At 38.6% G+C, this 19,056-nt stretch overlaps 2 protein-coding genes across 2 annotated transcripts in view; one reads left to right on the top strand and one right to left on the bottom strand.

Annotated features, from left to right (window-relative positions):
* Nucleotides 1-19,056, bottom strand: part of wnt5b (wingless-type MMTV integration site family, member 5b) — a 94,900-nt gene that overhangs the window by 25,596 nt on the left and 50,248 nt on the right. The gene's annotated exons all lie outside the window — the stretch shown is intronic.
* On the top strand, nt 7,156-10,271 carry fbxl14b (F-box and leucine-rich repeat protein 14b). Its single transcript, XM_048154671.1, has one exon. The coding sequence runs from the start codon at nt 7,762-7,764 to the stop codon at nt 8,962-8,964; it is 1,203 nt and encodes a 400-aa protein (XP_048010628.1). The 5' UTR covers nt 7,156-7,761; the 3' UTR covers nt 8,965-10,271.

The raw sequence follows: 19,056 nt of genomic DNA, 5'->3' as shown, positions 1-19,056 counted from the left end.
TCGCAAACAGCATATTTTGATTTAGCGTTCTTGTTAAAGGTGCAGTAAGTAATTTCTGAGAAACGCTGTTGATATTTGAAATCAAGAAAACACGCCGCTACCCAAAAGGATCACATTTCTAACTTGAGAGCTCCGCTCCCAAATTCACAAACATGCTATGCAACACAGACACCTCCCCCTTATGAGTGGACACGCCCCTTATTCCTGATTGGCTACAAGTGTGTTTTGGTGCTCGGTCCAATCCACTTTCACAGTACGTGCACTTACGTGTACTTACATTGTACTTTCTTTCATAAGAAAATCGTCTAAAATCGCGTACTGTTGAGTAGGTACTACATTTGAATTTAAACCGTTGAAAAAGTATGTTCTATATAGTACGAATGCGTGTAGTATGAATGAATTCGGACGTGCTACATCTGCCATGTTGTTCCTGTCACATGACCTACCAATGTCAGTTACATCCCTTCAACTCCATTCACAAATCCTCTCCCATGGCCTCATGGGATAGTAAAGTGTCCATCATATGTGCATTTCAGAATATTACCGGAAGTAGTGAGTCATCCGAGACTTACTATTCTGTTCTCATACTGTTTTTCGCGTACTATATACTTGGGAAGTATTTGATTTCGGATGCAGCTTAGGTTTAGGGTTAGTACTCCAAAAATGCTGGGTTAAAAACAACCAAAGTTGAGTTGAAAATGGACAAACCCAGGGATTGGGTTGTTTTAACCCAGCAGATGGGTTAAATGTTTGCCCAACATGCTGGGCAGTTTTATTTAACTCAATTATTGTTTAAAAATTACTATATGGCTGTCTTAAAATGAACCCAAAAGAGGTTGGAAATTAAAAATCAGACACATAATTACTAGAGGTAACAGTAATAATCAAAAGGTGAACATTTATTAATAAGCAATTTAATAAATGTTTATTGTTTAATTATTATTCATTAATCTTATTAATAAATGTTCACTTATTAAACATATTAATAAATGTTAATTTCCAATATACTTTGGGTTCATTTTAAGCAAGGAATACAGTAATTTTTAAACAATAGCAGGTTATTGTTAAACATTTAACCCAACCGCTGAGTTAAAACAACCCAATCGCTGGGTTTGTTCATTTTCAACCCAACTTGGGTTGTTTTTAACCCAGCTTTTTGTTAGAGTGTAGTTATTACCCAGTTATTGTAATTAATATGAGTATAAATAAAGTGCTACCGCACCTTTACTGCACCTTTAACAGTATTATAATACAACAATGGTGCATTAAAAGTTTCAGTGATTAGAAGAATCGCACAGATCATGAAATTAAAATATATTATATAAGTAAATCACTGTAAATACATTGCATGAAATGAAAAATAGGCTTATGTATGACCCGCAGTTCAGTAAAAATATCCTGGTTGGTTTATGGCCCTAAATACTTTCGCAAAGCACATTTTCACAGACTTCCCAAAGGCTGGAAACCGTTTTTTTTGATAAAACAGGCCTCTTAACACTCATAGCTCATGACCTCACCACTGAAACTTGCATTAACAGTAACCTCTCCTTGTGGGTGCGGGACCTATGACATCTCTTAGCACTGGGTCTCAAAAGCCCCTGATGCTGAGGGCTTTACTATCTGGGTGGCTGATGTGTGTATATTCTGCCCTTGAGTCACACAGTTGTTTGAAGAACACTTTTCAATGCGTTCCTAGTTCCTCCCTCTCTCCAGGCCCGGACACGCAGCAGACTAATTCAGTCATCTCTCTGTCTGTTCTGCTCTCTCTCTCTATTTTGTCTCCCGAAGGTCTTTGGTGAGCAACGTGACCATTGTGCAGCCAAACGGCCTGTTATTGTCGGTCATGCTATGAGAGAGAGAGAGAGGTTGGGTTAGAGAGAGAGAGTGTGTTTTGAACCCTCTGTTTTCTGCCCTGTCAGTGTCTCTCCTCTTCACCACATTAGCCCGGGCTGTTCCCTACGACTGCTTTGATGGTGAGCGCCGCAGGGCTCCGATCTCTGTTTCAGGTTGTAATTACTCTCTGGAGGGGCCTCACCTGGCTGTGGGCTCCAGGCATACAGAGGCAAAGAGAGAGAGGAAGAAAAGGAAAGACATGAAAAAACAGAAGATGAAACAGAAAAGGTGGAGTAAGAGGGTAAAACTTAAAAAATACAGTTGGGCCAAAAGTCTGAGACGAGGAAAAAAAACAAAACAAAAATGTAAATTAATAAAATAATTATAATAATAATAAAAAATAATATAAGCATGTGTGTGTGTGTGTGTGTGTGTGTGTGTATAGATATACGCTACTGAAGTTGGAAACTATCAAAAAATTATTCAAAAGTTATGATTTTAATGTTTATGAAAGAAAATGCTTTTCCTCACCAAGGCTGCATTTATTTGATCTAAAATACAGTAAAAACATTGTGTTATTGCGTTATAATATTTATTAGAATTTAAAATAACTATTATTTATTGTAATGTATTTGAAAATGTAATTTATTCCTGTGATGGCTGAATTTTCAGCATCATTTATACTCCAGTCTTTTAATAATAATAATAATAATAATAATAATAATAATAATAATAATATATATATATATATATATATATATATATATATATATATATATAATACTTTTATAAATAATTTACTATTAATACATTTTATAAAAATATAAAAGTATGTATTAATATATTTAGTTTTTTAATACAATTATATATATATATATATATATATATATATATATATATTATAAAATTTAATATAATATTTTTATAAAATGTTATTATTTTATAATTTATTATAAAAATGCAATATATATTATAAAATATATATTTATATTTTTATATATGTTTATATATTTTTATATATTAAATATACTATTTATTGATAGTATATTCTATATATGTTATTTTAGATTATATATTCAGATTAAATAAATAATATATTCCACTATTTTTAAGTCATGGAAATTAATTTATATATAATTTTTAAATATTTTTTTAATTTATTTTATAAGACATTATTTATATTTATATTTTTATATATATAACATTTATTTTAAATAATGTATATTTATGTTTTTATTTTTATATTAAATATCCTATTTTTTTATTTTATGTTATTTTAGATTATATATTCAGATTAAATAAAAGCTAATATATTCCTCCATTTTTAAGTAATTGAAATTAATTTGTTATAACTTAATTAAAAATGTATTATAAAATTTTTAAAGAATGCCGAAGCATTTACATTAGCAGTCTCACAAGTCATGCTTTTTGACCTGTGTGTATAAAAACGATACAGCTTTATATCTATGAAAACCTTGCAGTAGAAAGCAAACACCTCATTCCGTCAGACTGTCTATAAAGTGCATGAATATGACACATACAGAGCAATGAAATGAAATGTTATGGGAATATAAAGGGATTTGCTCATTTTATATCAGTAGTGGTATTAACATTACAATACATTATGCAGGGAGAGTATTACATCATCGCCTGTTCTTTACACAGGCATCGAGAGCATCGGCTTCCTGGTGTTTCCCCTGTAGTACCCCAACGGGGGTGCAGCTCCTAGGGAGATTCGACCTGATTTGAATAGAGTAACGTGGCTTCCCCTGCTGTAGAAGAAACTGTTGTCTGATTTCATGAAAAGCCCATTCAGCTAGCTGGATGTATGTGAACGTTTGTGCAAGTTACAGCCGCCAAAATCTCTCCTCAAACTGCCACCGCTTGCAAAACAAAAAAGCAGATTGGAGTCATACACGATGCCGAGAAAGAGAGAAAGAGAGAAACTACAAAGTAGCCTAAAATCTATTCATGAGGTGTCAGCTTTCAACAGCATGTTGACACATGCCTACGTCTCCTAGGAAACGGTTGCCCCAAGCGCAGTTATCAGCGCAGTTCTGTGGCATGCAATTATCCAATTATCTCCCTCCCCTGAATCAGCACATCAAATCACATGACAGATCTTTTTTTTTCTTGCAAGGTCCTACAACACCTTCGCATTTGCATGTAGCACTTGTCCTTCCAGTTCTCACTGTCTCTCAGCTTCATTTTCACTTTCCTTCGCCGGAATCTTTTGTTTCTTTTGCTCCACGAGATCGCAAAATCCTTATATGCTTCCTGTTTTTTTCTGACAATTTTGCTTTCACTTGGTTCAGTTTAGCCTGCATGATCATAAACTGTTAAATTAATAGCGCCGTTGCTTTGTGGCAAGTGCATGTTTTTTAATTGTTAGCTTTCGCCTGCTTTCTAAATCAAACCCCTCCCTTTCCTTTCTCACTCATCCCCTCCTCCCTCTCTCTCTCTCTCTGCTTATTTCCAGGAGCAGCTTGAGTCCTGCTTTTGGCTCTGCAGGCCTGCTTTGAGAGTCTCTGACTCACAGCAGTGCAGTTCTGGAGCGGCCCTCCTCTCTGGCGGAGAGGCCGGCTGGAGGAGCCAGGCAGAGGGGCCGCTGTCACAGACCTCTCGCCCCCTTACATGCTGGGCATCGGGGCACAGCGCACATTTAGAGCCCTTCATCTGTCTACCATACAAGCCCAGGACCTGTCTGTCAGAGTGAGCGCATGAATTCAACTTGACGTCAACATGAAATGGCGTCCGCAGCGTGTTTTTATTCCAATTATCGGAGTTGAAGAGGATAATCAATTAGAAAAAGACTTACTGGTTAAGTGGGTGATCAAAAATAAAAGGTATTGGTGAGCCGAAAGTTGTTTTAGAGACTGAGCGAGTTTTTATTAAAGATTCTGCAGACTTTTTTTCCCTCTTAAAATAATGTCCCCCTATAAATAATAGAATAAAAAGGCCAGTAATGTGAATTAAAGGGATAGTTCACCCAAAAATTAAAATTATCCCATAATTTACTCACCCTCAAGCCATCCTAGGTGACTTTCTTTTTTCAGATGAACACAATTGGAGTTATATTAAATAGGAGTATTCTGGCTCTTCCAAGCTTTATAATGGGAGTGAATAGTGCCTGAGTTTTCGAAACTCCAAAAAGCGCATCCATCCATCATAAAAGTAATCCATAGGACTCCAGTTGGTTAATAAAGGCCTTATGAAGTGAAGTGATTGTTTTTTTTTTGTAAGAAAAATATCCATATTTAAAATGGCGTCAACATGAAATGGCGTCCACAGCGTGTTTTTCTTCTGGTTATCGGAGTTGAAGAGGATAATCAATTAGAAAAAGACTTACTGGTTAAGTGGGTGATCAAAAATAAGAGGTATTGGTGAGCCGAAAGTTGTTTTAGAGATGGAGCGAGATTCTGTAGACTTTTTTTTCCCTCTTAAAATAACGTCCCCCTATAAATAATACAATAAAAAGGCCAGGAATATGAATTAAAGGGATAGTTCACCCAAAAATGAAAATGATCCCATAATTTACTCACCTTCAAGCTAACGTTCTTTCAGTCGAACACAATCAGAGTTATGTTAAAAAAATATTCTGGCTCTTCCCAGCTTTATAAATGGCATTGAATAGTGCCTGAGTTTTCAAAGCTCCGAAAAGCGCATTCCATCTATCATAAAAGTAATCCATACGACTCCAGTGGGTTAATAAATACCTTCTGAAGTGAAAATATTTAATATTAAAATATCCGGCAATGGCCACACATGCGTTACCTGGTTTTTGCAATAGACATCTATTAAGCTTACGCTACACCATACGTCGGGTCAGAGGTCACCCTTCCGCCGGAACTCGACTCTCTCATGATCGTGCGTACGGCCGTTGCCGGATGTCAGTGATTATAGTTTATAAAGTTTTAAATATAGATATTTTTCTTACAAAAAACGAATCAGTTCACTTCAGAAGGCCTTTATTAACCCCTTGGATCCGTATGGATTACTTTTATGATGGATGGACGTGCTTTTTGGAGCTTCAAAAACTCTATTCACTATTCACTCCCATTACAAAGCTGGGAAAAACCAGGATAATATTTAATATAACTCTGACTGCGTTCATCTGAAAGAAGGAAGTCATATACACCTAGGAGGGCTTGAGGGTGAGTAAATTATAGGATAATTATCATTTTTGGATGAAGTATCCCTTTAAGAAATCAAACAGGATCCATTTTGATTGCATGTGAACTGAGCTGCTTCAGAAATAATGTTGGATAGAGTTTTGTGCTTTACACAATTATAACCTGAACCAGTGAGAGTGGAAGGAGGGGGGAGAAAAAAAGTGACATTTATTGAAGAGAGAGAGAGAGAGAGAGAGAGAGAGAGAGACATGTGGTGAGCTAGAGAGAAGGTTCGAGACAGACAGAGCCGGAGTGGGGAGGGTTGGACTTGTGCTGTCAGTTGTGCTGTGCTGCATTTTCTTTTGTAAACACAAACGTGTGTGTGCTGCTTTTCTTCCTTCTTTCTGCTACACTCCAGTACCTTCTGCAAATGCTCCCGTCATATCGGCTAACAATGCCAAAGAGCCCACAGAGGGGGGCCTGAGGCCCAAAGATGGGGAAATATGCAAAAGGTGGAATAAAAACTACCTTACGTAAGACTGACGGGGCAAAAAGGCTGTTACTGCCAGATTCATAGCATTGCGTGCCTTTTTGTTAGGGATATAATGCAAAATGTTTCTTTTACAAGAAGAGAACGGCAGTATGACTAAATTATCTATTATATTATAAAAGATTAAAAACCTTGATATTAATCTGCAGAACTTTCAAAGCATGTAGTTGAATAACAATCTTTAAAGAATTAAGACTAACCATAAATACAAAAAAAAAAGAAAAAAGAAAAGAATAATTATCTTTATTTAACTAAAGTATATTAAATATAGCCCTAATATAATTTTTCAACACTTCACAATGAGCCCTTCCTATTGTTTGTTTTGTTATATACACACGCACACACACACACACACAAAAAAACAGTGTTATTTGCACACTGCGAGAAAAATATCACATTAACAAGTAACTTTACTCCAATAATAAATAAATTTGAAATAACAACTTCAAAAATACCACCATCTGACACGGAAGCTGAAGGGTTAAGAGTAAAGTGAACTGAATTGTAAGAAGTTGGTTTCCAGGGGAACTATTCTTACTGTTCCAGCTGAGTTGGGCTAAACCACTTTGCTTTTTAAAAAGGGGGGCGATAAACACACACAACACGAATATCTTTCAAAACAGTTTAGAGGAAAACAGAACACGGACTGGGACAATAACTACAAACATATGGGGCGCCGCTTTATAAGTTTCAGACTGTTCTTAAACAATTTGAGCTGTTCTAACAGGTTTAAATATGCGCGACTCCCCCGCAGCCGCTCTGTGCTGGCGGCCCTGCCAAGTCAGTTTGAAAAGATCAGACAAAGGCAGCAGGAAGCCCCTCGGCTTGGCAATGAGTGCGAGCGGAGCAGAAACGCGAAACGAAACCTCACTCTTTTATCTGATAGCGGACTGAATTTGTTTTCTCCCGAGGTTTGTGGCAGTTTTAGACATCTTTTGAAAATGTACGACCGTCTGGATCCCCGGGTCGAGCGAAGACTATTATCAAAGCGCCAAACGGGCAGTAGCGCTGTCTGACCGCCCGTTCGCTGTCGGTCTGAATCGGATCAAGCGTCTTTTGGGAGGCATTTTTGCATTTGAATCCTTCCTACGCCACTGAAAGGATCACTCGGGACGGAGAGTTGTCGATTTACCCAGTTAAATGTAAAAAGAAAAGCTTGAGGAGCTTTCTAAAAGCCTTTTTTTCCCTCCTGAGGGGACTGCGAGACGCGACGGTGACCGTTGGTGGGGGTTTGCCGCCGTTTGTTTTCTTGAGCGCGTGTGGAAGATGGAGACGCACATCTCGTGTCTCTTCCCGGAGATTTTAGCCATGATTTTCAGCTACTTGGACGTGAGGGACCAAGGCAGGGTGGCCCAAGTGTGCACGGCGTGGAGGGACGCGTCCTACCACAAGTCTGTGTGGAGGGGGGTGGAAGCCAAGCTGCATCTCAGGCGGGCGAACCCGTCCCTGTTCCCCAGCCTCCAGGCGCGAGGCATCCGGCGCGTGCAGATCCTCAGCCTGCGGCGCAGCCTCAGCTACGTGATCCAGGGGATGCCCAACATCGAGAGCTTGAATCTGAGCGGCTGCTATAACTTAACGGATAACGGCCTGGGGCACGCGTTCGTGCAGGAGATCCCTTCCCTGAGGGTGCTCAATCTGAGCCTTTGCAAGCAGATCACGGATTCCAGTTTGGGCAGAATAGCGCAGTATCTGAAAAACTTGGAGGTGTTGGAACTGGGCGGCTGCAGTAATATCACGAACACGGGCTTGTTGCTCATTGCGTGGGGTTTGCACAGACTCAAAAGTCTTAATCTGAGGAGCTGCCGGCATGTGTCCGACGTGGGCATCGGGCACTTGGCCGGGATGACCCGGAGCGCGGCGGAGGGCTGCCTCAGCCTGGAATACCTGACCTTGCAGGACTGCCAGAAGTTGACGGACTTGTCCCTCAAGCACATTTCAAAAGGTCTGACTAAGCTCAAAGTGCTCAACCTGAGTTTCTGCGGGGGCATCTCGGACGCTGGCATGATCCACCTCTCTCACATGACGAGCTTGTGGAGCCTTAATCTGCGCTCGTGCGACAACATCAGCGACACGGGCATCATGCACCTCGCCATGGGCACGCTGAGACTCTCCGGGCTCGACGTGTCGTTTTGCGACAAGATAGGCGACCAGAGCCTGGCTTATATCGCGCAGGGCCTGTACCAGCTCAAGTCGCTGTCGCTGTGCTCGTGCCACATCAGTGACGATGGCATCAACAGGATGGTGCGCCAAATGCACGAGCTGAGGACGCTGAACATCGGTCAGTGCGTGCGGATTACAGACAAAGGACTGGGGCTGATCGCGGACCACTTGACGCAGCTGACCGGCATCGATCTATATGGATGTACGAAAATCACTAAGAGGGGACTGGAGAGGATCACGCAGCTCCCCTGCCTTAAAGTTTTGAACCTGGGCCTTTGGCAGATGACTGAAAGTGAGAAAGTGAGGTGAAACTTGGGGGGTTTCTGGAGGGAGGGCGGAAGGGGGATGGGTGGATTTCAATAGAGCAAAGTACATAAAAAGAGGCTTAAAACGCTGAATGTGATACATGTGTCAGTTATTGCTATTAACACAAACACAAAAAAAGTTGTTTTTTCTTAACAAATCGCAATATTAAACCTCCTCCTCCCCAAGTATCGCGATATTTTGGCTACCTCGTTAGATGTATTATATTGTTATTCTTAACAAGAATGAGAATTTGTGCCTAAAAAAACAATTCCCTCCCCCTTTATCTCGTCTCTGGCTTAAGGAAAGCAAAAAGACTGAAAGAAAGGATAGATTGATTCAGATTACCTTTTTTTTTTTTTTTTAACTTCCCTATTCCCTATTCCCTTCCTCCAGATAGGCAACAAAAAGCAAAAGGTTTCAAAAGAAGTCTATGGGTAGGTAATGTTAGTTGATATCAAATTTCAAGCAGTTTTTCCAAGTGTCCTGTGATTTGACAGTTCACCTTAAAATATTTTAACCCTATTAAACACGCAGTTTTGTGAAAGACTACAGCAGTCTTTGTGCTCCTTTTAAAAATGTATTTATCACACACCATTTAAAATGAAGTAGATTAAAATGAGAAAGAAATAGTTACCACCAGTCACAGGACCTAAAATTTTCCATCATTGACACAAATGATATACTAAAATCTCCATGATGAATAAAGAAATTAGTTCATGGACATATGTCAACTGCCCTTATGCAAAGACAGACAAAAATACTGGGTTTGTACACTAAAGCTTTTATATTTCCAAACGCTTTTAGTTTTTGCTCAATTTTACAGGCCTGAAAGCCTTTAATTCCTGCTTTGAATAAGAGGTTGCCTCTGCTGATGTATTTATGCTTATGTAAGCAGATATTAATTAATGAAAAGCGTTGTACTTCAAATTGAAGTGAATTTTGTCCCTGAAAAAGAAAAAAGAAACCCTGTTTGCAATCACTGACACCTTGTTTGCCTCTTCACAGGGCTGAAACAGGGCACATCGTGTTATAAAACAATCTGTCTGTTTTAAATACATTAATATTCAACTTTACATATAAAAGACACGGTCGCAACGAGGGTAACACGCAAAATGCATGTCAGGCCTATATATGTACCATGATGTATCGACCTGCAACATGTATTGAGTCCTGCTGAGAAGCTACTGTGTTTCAATGTACTGTAAATGTATTTGTAAAAAGAATCCCAAATTAAAATGTTTTATATTCTTACAGTAAAAACATTAAAGTTGATATTTATATAAATAAAAGAGCCACTTGGAATTCCGTTATGAGTTTGGTATAATTCATGCATTCAGTGTGGTTTTGATGCTAGATGTCATAATGTTTAGGCAGTATTCATTTTGCTATAATAGGGTTAGGGGTTTATTTGGTTCATAGTGGATTTGAGAAATTTGCATTTTAGAGGGCGATGGAAGTGATATTTGTGTGTTAAGCGCATGCATGTTTGTTACATTATTTATGAAGCGCAACAAAATGGATGCTTCCCTTAATTGTGCTAGTGAGGGTGTTAAAACTGCAGTGCAATGCTGCCTTTTTTACAATTTTGGTCATCCAATCCAATAATATACATAGTGTAAAAGCATCTGATATCAATTTAGTGACTATAACGTTGGATATTTTTCACCCACCAAAATATTATAAATCTTATTCTCAACAGTTGCCATTGTTTCCCTAAGTTAAGAAGCCAGGTTTAGGATTTTTTTCTTCTCCTTGCTCAGTCACGCATACCAGATCTGAGAGACGGGGTTTGTCCCACGGGAGTCTTCCTCCCCCCTAAGAAAAAAGAACCCTCAGCCCACCCCCTTTCCTCAAACAGACACTTTTAAACATTCCTCACCATCATTCAAAGCATTTAAGCTTTAGTCTTTGCTCCCCTCCACCGTCCGGAGGGGTGGAGGATTTAAACGGGGGCGCTTGATGAGAGAGCGAGAGAGAATTTAAGCCCTTCTGAAGGCTACCGCCATCTCTTTTCCTAACTTTGCTGAGTTCATAGATTTTTTTCTTTCCCTGGAGCTACATTTTTTACTTGCATTTTTACTACTGGAAATGTTTGTCAGACATTCTGATATCCAGTGTTGGGTAAAGTTACTTTTAAAAGTAATGGGTAACACTTCAGTATAGGGAACACATTCACTATTAACTACAACTTTTCCCTTAATAAGCTCCTAATTTACTGCTTATTAATAGTTAGTTAGGTAGTTGTTAAGTTTAGCTATGAGGTAGGATTAAAGTATGTAGAAAAAGTTAATGTAGAATAACGCATTAATATGTGCTTAATAAGTACTAATAAACAGACAATATTCTAGTAATATGCAAGCTAATAAGCAACTAGTTAAAAGACCCTTAAATAAAGTGTTACCAAGTAATGCATTACAGTATTGCATTACTTCCTAAAAAAGTAACTAATTGCGTTACTTAGTTACTTTTTATGAAAAGTAATTAATTACTTTACTTTTGTGTTAAATTTTCCTTACCTGGGCTAGGCTTGCTTGTTAGGTTTTTTTTAATAACAACAAAAAAAGTTCTATTTTTGGCAAATGTTAAGGCCCTTTCACACCAAAAGTGAAATGAATAAGCCTCAGGCTGACGGAAATGCATATTTATGCCTGTACAGTAGAGGGCGCAGCTCAAACAAACCTTTCAGCTGTCCTAACATTGAGCACATTTACATGCACACCAGTAAGCTGATAACTCACAAATATCAGCTTATTGAAATAACCAGTTTTACATGCAAACCAGTAAACTGACTTTTTTAATAAATTGGGTTATTTCCCTGTATGACATCAAAAAACAATCATTTTCATATCTGACTCAGAGTATTCCATACGTTATGTCAGTTGTGATGTTAAAGCTTGATAATAAAGCTTGCAACATGTCAGCGAGAAACTTACGACTCATATTATTCTCTCATGCAGTTACAGATGCAGCGTTTTGACTGTACCACTTCTACTTCTGCTACACGAGAGATGAGATCACATTTTTTTAATTTTCTGGGTCTTGAAAGAGTCTGCGTTTGTGATATTGGATGCGTTTAAATCTGCACTAAGGATGCATTTCTGTCACGTATCGCACATGCGCACTTCGATAAGCAGACAGAACGCTGGAAAATGCGTTTACATGCCGCACGAAATTGGGGTAAGAGGCAAAAAAGTACCTGTTCCGACCGGTTTATTGTTAAGCCGTTTATGACCATACTCCGATAAAAGAAAACGGGTTACCATGTTTACGTGACTACGTTCGTTGTCGGCTTATTAAGCATAATCGGCTTAAGAACGTGCATGTAAAGGCACCCAATCTGGATTAAGACATTGATTAATAAAGTGAGATTAAATACATAAAGTATATGTGTTTCATTTAATTATTACAGGTTTGCGTAAAATTCAGTGATTGCATTTCACTGTTTTTATTCATTTTGAGGAATACTGAATGTTTTTGTGCAAGTGAGATAATAAATGCCTGTCCACATTTAGAACTACAATAACCGTCATGTTTACACAGTGCACACAACACCGCTGCACTTTATTTCTCTCAACATGGCGATAGGAGAGCTGTCAGTCAATAGGCTAAATGTGAAAAAGTAACATGCGTTACTTATTTGAAAAAGAAAAGTATATATTTTTTTGTAAATTGAAAAAGTAATGCTTTACTAGTTACTTGAAAAAAGTAATCTGATTACCTAACAGAAGTTACTTGTAATGCGTTACCCCCAACATTGCTGATATGTTGTTCACATAGGTCTGCTTTAAAGTTATAAATACTACACTATTTTATGATTTTGCTGAACCGAGCCAGCGTAGCAGAAAAATAGACACGATTACACTTGCGACAGTTTAAAAAAAACAATACAGTCCATTTTTACTGCTGGGAATTTTAACAAAGCACTTGGAACATTAGCAGCAACCTGTATAGCTCTCTCTCTCTCAGCACCTGTGATTGAAGGTGTTTCTGGGTTACAGCGAGACGCTTTGAAGTTTCAGAAGGTTCCAGAAAGGTGTGGGTGGAACTCTTGTCTAAAGTTCCAGGCATTTTAGAAGGCCCGTGTGATTTGCTCAGACAGCCTGAATCAAGCACAGATCAAACAAATCTAATCATGTGATAAAAGTCACTTATCGTTTCGTTTCAAAATCACGACGGAAATCTGATTTGGTTCCAGTCAGGGTTGGAGGAAAGGTGGTTGAAAGCTGTGCCTGCCACATCGCTGGAAAATGGACAGGAATTTGTGAGTCACTGTTTGACTTTGCTCTGTAAAAAAAAAAAAAAAAAAGTGCGGTGCAAGAACCCTGTCTGACTTCAGGAGACCGACACCGTCTAGCAAACATGGCACACGAGAGGTGCATCTCTGTGTGTGGTATTGCTGTTTATCCGTTCAGAACAACTGCATAAGGCCAAATGCAAAGACCAAATGTGGGCGAAGAGAACAGTGTGTTGCTTTATTCTACACAGGATAAAATACTTCAAATTGAAGTTTCTCTGTGTGTATGATTTAAGCAACAAAAAACCTTTTTACTCACTTTAAAAGGAATATTCTGGGTTCAGTACAAGTTTAGCTCAATCAATAGCATTTTGACTCGTTCCTCATTTTCTTTATAATATATAATTTTATGTAATAGTTTATAATTTTACAAAAGCACATTTAAAATTTGGATCACACTTTATATTAGGTGTTTTTATGTATTTACATAAAAAATAGTTAGGTACAAATGTACTTATTGTGTTCATGTTGTATTGCAAAACAATTTGCTAAGTTTAGGGACAGGTTTGGTAGTATGGGTAGGTTTAAGGGTGTTAGGGATGGGTCAACAGTATAATTATAGATGTAATTACAGAAATTATTACATGCTGTTATTGTAAGTACAATGTAAAAACATGTATACATGTACACAATAAGTGAATTGTATTAAATGATTAATTTAAATGTTAGTACATAGTAGATGAAGGCGCATTATAAAGTGGGACCAAATTTTGTGTATCATTTGAGCTGTAAAGCAGCTGTTTAAATCAATTTTAAAGTTGTTTTATGGTTTGTGACATTGCATTGTAATGCAATGAAGTTATAAAACCGGATATAACTTTACACAGAAAAGGATAGCAAGTCATTTTTTTCCACACCAAAATTGTTTACATACATATTGTTTGTCTTTTGGCATGATATTGAAACAGTATTTTAACTTTTATGTATTGGCCCCATTTTAAGTGTGTCACTGTAAACTAGATTTCAGCTATCTTTCAGCTTTAAGATAAGGAGGAACAACATTATTCCATAAATACTATTGACTATTGACCATACTATTGAGCTTAATTTGTACTGAACTTGCAATTTTAATTTAATCTTATTTAAAACAAGATTGTATAAAAGCACAACTGTACAGTCGTGTGGTTAAACAGTTTTTTCTGTGGCTGCCAAGTCCGTTAGCAATTTCTGATGCGAAAGTTTGTGACTCACGGCGCACAGAGATTTTGCTTTTTATAAAGAGCAGAATTAACTCAGTGGTGAAAGTGCGTATGATGGCTAACTTTCTCACATGGCTGTCAGGTTTTAGTCATACCTCTCATTAGAACTAATCCACAGCAGTCTTTTCACACTGCGGGCTGGATGATGGCCATATGGCATTTTTACAAGCTGTTTTACTGCACATACTGTATGTCGAATGCTTTTTTGAAGAAGGCAGATGAAAAGGTAGGTTTGCAAGTGAAAGGCGATTCTTGTGTGTGTGTGTGTTTAGCGTCTAGGTTTGCTCTGGTTTGTTGTTGCCAGCTCTCCCCCAGTGAGGTTGTGACAGAGTTTGACTGGTGTCATGTGACCTTGCTGGAAGTGTGAGTACAGAGGGGTCGGAGCCAGGAGACCCAATCTGTCGCCCTCGTCCCACCCTTCACACACATGCAGAGATGGAAACAAATTGGCAAAAATGACCCTTATAGAATAGGCGCAAAATCCACAGACACTGTCCAAATTCTAGGCAAAATTTAGGAAAATGATGTCTGACTTGGTTGATTTGTGCATGTCTCACTCTTGTTAGGGAGTGTTTGGAGGCTCTGTCCTCTCGGACATACACACACACACGCATAAACTCACCATCTTAGACTCTATTTTTCTCTTTCTTGGTATTTATTTTCTCTGAACAAAATGGGACTCAGGCTTGTGTTGCACCAGTTTTCCCCTTTGTTCTGATTGTATTAGGTGACGGGTCCACATGTTCTGGATCGTATCTGCTTTCATATGCAGTGAAATGCAGCTCTCCGGCAGCACTCTGGAGGCAGGAGGTCTGTGCATGAAAGAAACTTGAGTGCGAGACTGAAAACCACACCACACAACAAAAAAACGATATGGGGAAAAAAGACAACCAGTTATTGGAAGCTTTGTTGCATCTAAACCGCCCATTTTAGTGTTAATCCTTGACCTCAAACTGTCAGGCGCACCTTTTGACAGTCAAGAATATAAATTCTGGCTGAATAGCTGCTATGAAATGTATAAAAATGCATAGCTCCTTGTCCTGGCTGGTGACTGATAAGTACGTGCTAAAATACACGTCCAACATTGTCTATATAATCTATATACAATAGATTATACACATGTAAAATGTGATATCACCCCCCTGGTGGCTGATTTCTTTCAAATTTCTCACAGACCTCTAGGTCCATGAGTCAAACAGGCATACCGAGTTTCATTCCAATCGGCCATCGTTAACCTGGTCTAATTGGTGCTCAAAATTCATTGGCTGATGGCTGGCATTCGAGATACGCGGATGTCCTAATAGACAGACCTTGGACAAAGACACTGCGTGGCAATTTTCAAGTCGATCAGACTAACGATTGCGTAGTTATTGCCTCTTTCGTGTTTTTTTTCTTCATTTTTATAGCGCCACCAAGTGGCCAATCTGTGACCTCAGATTGAGCTCATACATACGTGTACCAAGTTTGGTGAAAATATCTCAATTCGTTCATGAGTTAAAGCCATTTTAGTAAAAGTGTCTCTGCCCACTTCGAACGTTTTGGTGCCCCCTTAGCGATTCCAAATTTTTTTTCAATAATTATTGATATTCACACACCATACAATATTTCTGCACTGGTTTGCTTCCGATCGGGTGAAAAATCTAGGACAAGTTTGCAAAAGTAGGTTTTGGACAAAATCCAAGATGGCGGAAAAATTTCATACCGGAAATGAAATCGGAGATATACATTTGGTTCGTCTTGACCCACGGATTCCAATGATATAAGGCACTGTGACAAAGGGTTCAAAAGTTATGCCCATTTTTCTGAAAACCGTAGCGCCACTTTCAGGCCGATTGGGTGAGTCTTTGCGACGCTGTAGACTGGGGGAGTACTATCATCCCTCAAAGTTTCAGGTCTAGTAAAAGCTAAGATGACAATAACCTGTTCACTGCACAGCATAAGATAGAGAGGAAGGTAAAACGGGAAGAGATGCTTGGGAAACAGGAAGGTAAAAGGGAAGAGATGCTTGCAAACATACGAAATTGGGTAAGACACAAGAAAATGTTTTATTTCTTAGCCTCTATGGTTTTCTTCGGCTTGGCTCTATAATTTAAAAGGTAAAAGCTGATAGACGAGTACATGTGTGTGTGTGTGTCCGGGCTACAGGCCGACTGGAGATTTGTTGTTACTCAGAGTGTGGGTGGTAGAGAGGGCGTGAGTGTTGTGTGAGGTGCTCTGAATCCACTCAAAGAGGGACGAGATGGAAAGAGAGAGAGAGAGAGGGAGAGTGCTAAAAGGAAGAAAGTGGATGAGAGATGGATGACGGGCGGGACGCACACTACTGTAGCTAAAACCTCTTCACAGAAATACAGCAGCCTCTGCCCGTCACATCCGTCCAGACCCCACACAGCCGGCTGAGCTGCTCTCCACAGGAGGATATATTTTTAAAACCACTGTGGCATTTGGAATTATCTAAGAGGTTCATCCATAATGTTTTGGTAAGGTAGACACTTTTTCAAACGCTACATATACAAAAAGCACTGTAGGTCCGATGGGTTTATAAATCCAGTGGAATTTGTACCTTGCCAGATGTTTTTTTCAGAGTGAAGTTGGATCAAAGTTATTGGTTGAAATGGAATAAAGATGTATCCTGAGCAAGGTAGAAAAAAACCTCCCCTGTGCTGCCAACAAGAGCAGAAAATCTGGATTAGATAAATCTAGTAGATCCAACATGGCACTATAGCCGTTACAAGAAACTTGACTTTACCACCATACCACAGATTGATGACATGCATTAAGTGAATGACAGAAACAAACGTCATTGTGGCATTTAAAAGAATGAATGGGATCTTTATTAGAAAGATACAAATTTTAAAGGATCTCTCATTCCAAAAATGAAAATTCTGTCATGATCGTTTTGCTCCGCCTGCTACAACATCCATACGATTAAAATTATGAACTGAAAACTCGACATGAGGGTTATTAAAGGCACAATATGTAAGATATCCAGAAACCACTAGCACAGTGTTATATATTTTTGACTTGTGTACTTGCATTATCCCAGAAGTTTCCAAAAATGTCTAAATCCAGAGAACTAATCATTGTTATATAACTCAACACATTTAATCTTATTGTTTGAATCTCGTTTTCTTAAGTTTCTGCGAGTACCATGTTTTACCATGCCTCAGAGAAAAACACTATTTTGTCAAGTGGCTAACATAGCATAATCAGATGCAGCTTTATTTTTAGCACAGAGTAACGTTCTAACATCATTTTCAACTATTTCAAATGTATTTAATGATTAATGATAAATAGCGCTGCTTTACTCCACATATGCTTTACCGGAAGTAGCGGAAGCGGCGACTGCGGCATAATAAAAGATCCACTGCTCTCGAATGTGTGTCGCGCTCCTTTCTCATTAGCAATCGCTCCAGCTAACCTGCTCTGATTCATACTACAGTAACGTTAATAATCTCATCCATGAACATATGAGTCCCATCCCAATTCTTTTCCACCAACTGTGAGATGAAGATGACATCTCCCATGATTCCACACTCAATCTCGGCGTCATCAAGCTATGCCTTTGTTTTTAAAAGGCGACATCTAGTGGTGAAAAATAACATATTGTGCCTTTAAATTACAGAATTTTCATTTTTGCGTCGACTGCTTCTTTCAAAATGACGTTATTCAAAATGACGATACTCCAATGTTTGTGTCAATGATTTCTTTCAAAATGTCAAAACTAACAGTTATTGCAATGCCTGACCAAATTCAGTGTTTGTAGAGCATTCAGATTTTAAAAGCAAGCAATATTCAGGAAGAGTGTAAATAGCAGCATGTTCAAAGTTGAACGTGTTGAGCAGCAACAGAATTGTGTTCTGTTCTTTTCTTTTCTCTCTCTCTCTCTATCTCACTCGGCCCTGGGTATTGCGTGGCTCTGTCAGAGATGTAGAAAAGGCAGTGTTACACAACAGGAAGTGAAGCATGTCTCGGGAGCTTTAAAGACAAATAGACCGGTTTGATCAAGTTTAGTGCCGGGCTCTCTTGAGTCCACCTCTCAATACCGGCTCAAGTGCACAAACACAGGAGAGCACAGAGAGAAAAGGAACACTTATAGCTTCATACTGCCTGATTGAACTCTTCATTCAGTTTTTGTCCTCTTTTAGATGCCAGAGAAAATGGCTGATTCCTTGACGTCTCTGAAATCTATCTATCTATCTATCTATCTATCTATCTATCTATCTATCTATCTATCTATCTATCTATCTATCTATCTATCTATCTATCTATCTATCTATCTATAATTCCTAGAGCGTGAGCACAAGAACAGCAGTAAAACTGTTACTAAAATGGACAGCAGACTTCAAGTGGTGGTAAAAGTATAACTAAAAACAGGATGCAATATAGATGAGTGAGTCATATTAAAATTCTGTTTTAGCAGTTAGCTGCTTATTAACGCACCCACACCCATAGGGCTACATGCACCAGGCCCACCAGCACAAAGACTAAGTTTAAACTGTAGCATCAGCAAAAAAGGCAGCAACCATTGTTTCAGCTTTTCAGAAGAACATATAGATTGGATTGCTGACAGGAAGTGGCTAAAGGTGGGTATACACAGAAATA

Source organism: Megalobrama amblycephala, linkage group LG14 (assembly GCF_018812025.1).
Source record: "Megalobrama amblycephala isolate DHTTF-2021 linkage group LG14, ASM1881202v1, whole genome shotgun sequence".
Lineage (NCBI taxonomy): Eukaryota > Metazoa > Chordata > Actinopteri > Cypriniformes > Xenocyprididae > Megalobrama > Megalobrama amblycephala.
The sequence above is the reverse complement of the archived record's forward strand: the minus strand, read 5'-3'. Positions and strand labels throughout refer to the sequence as shown.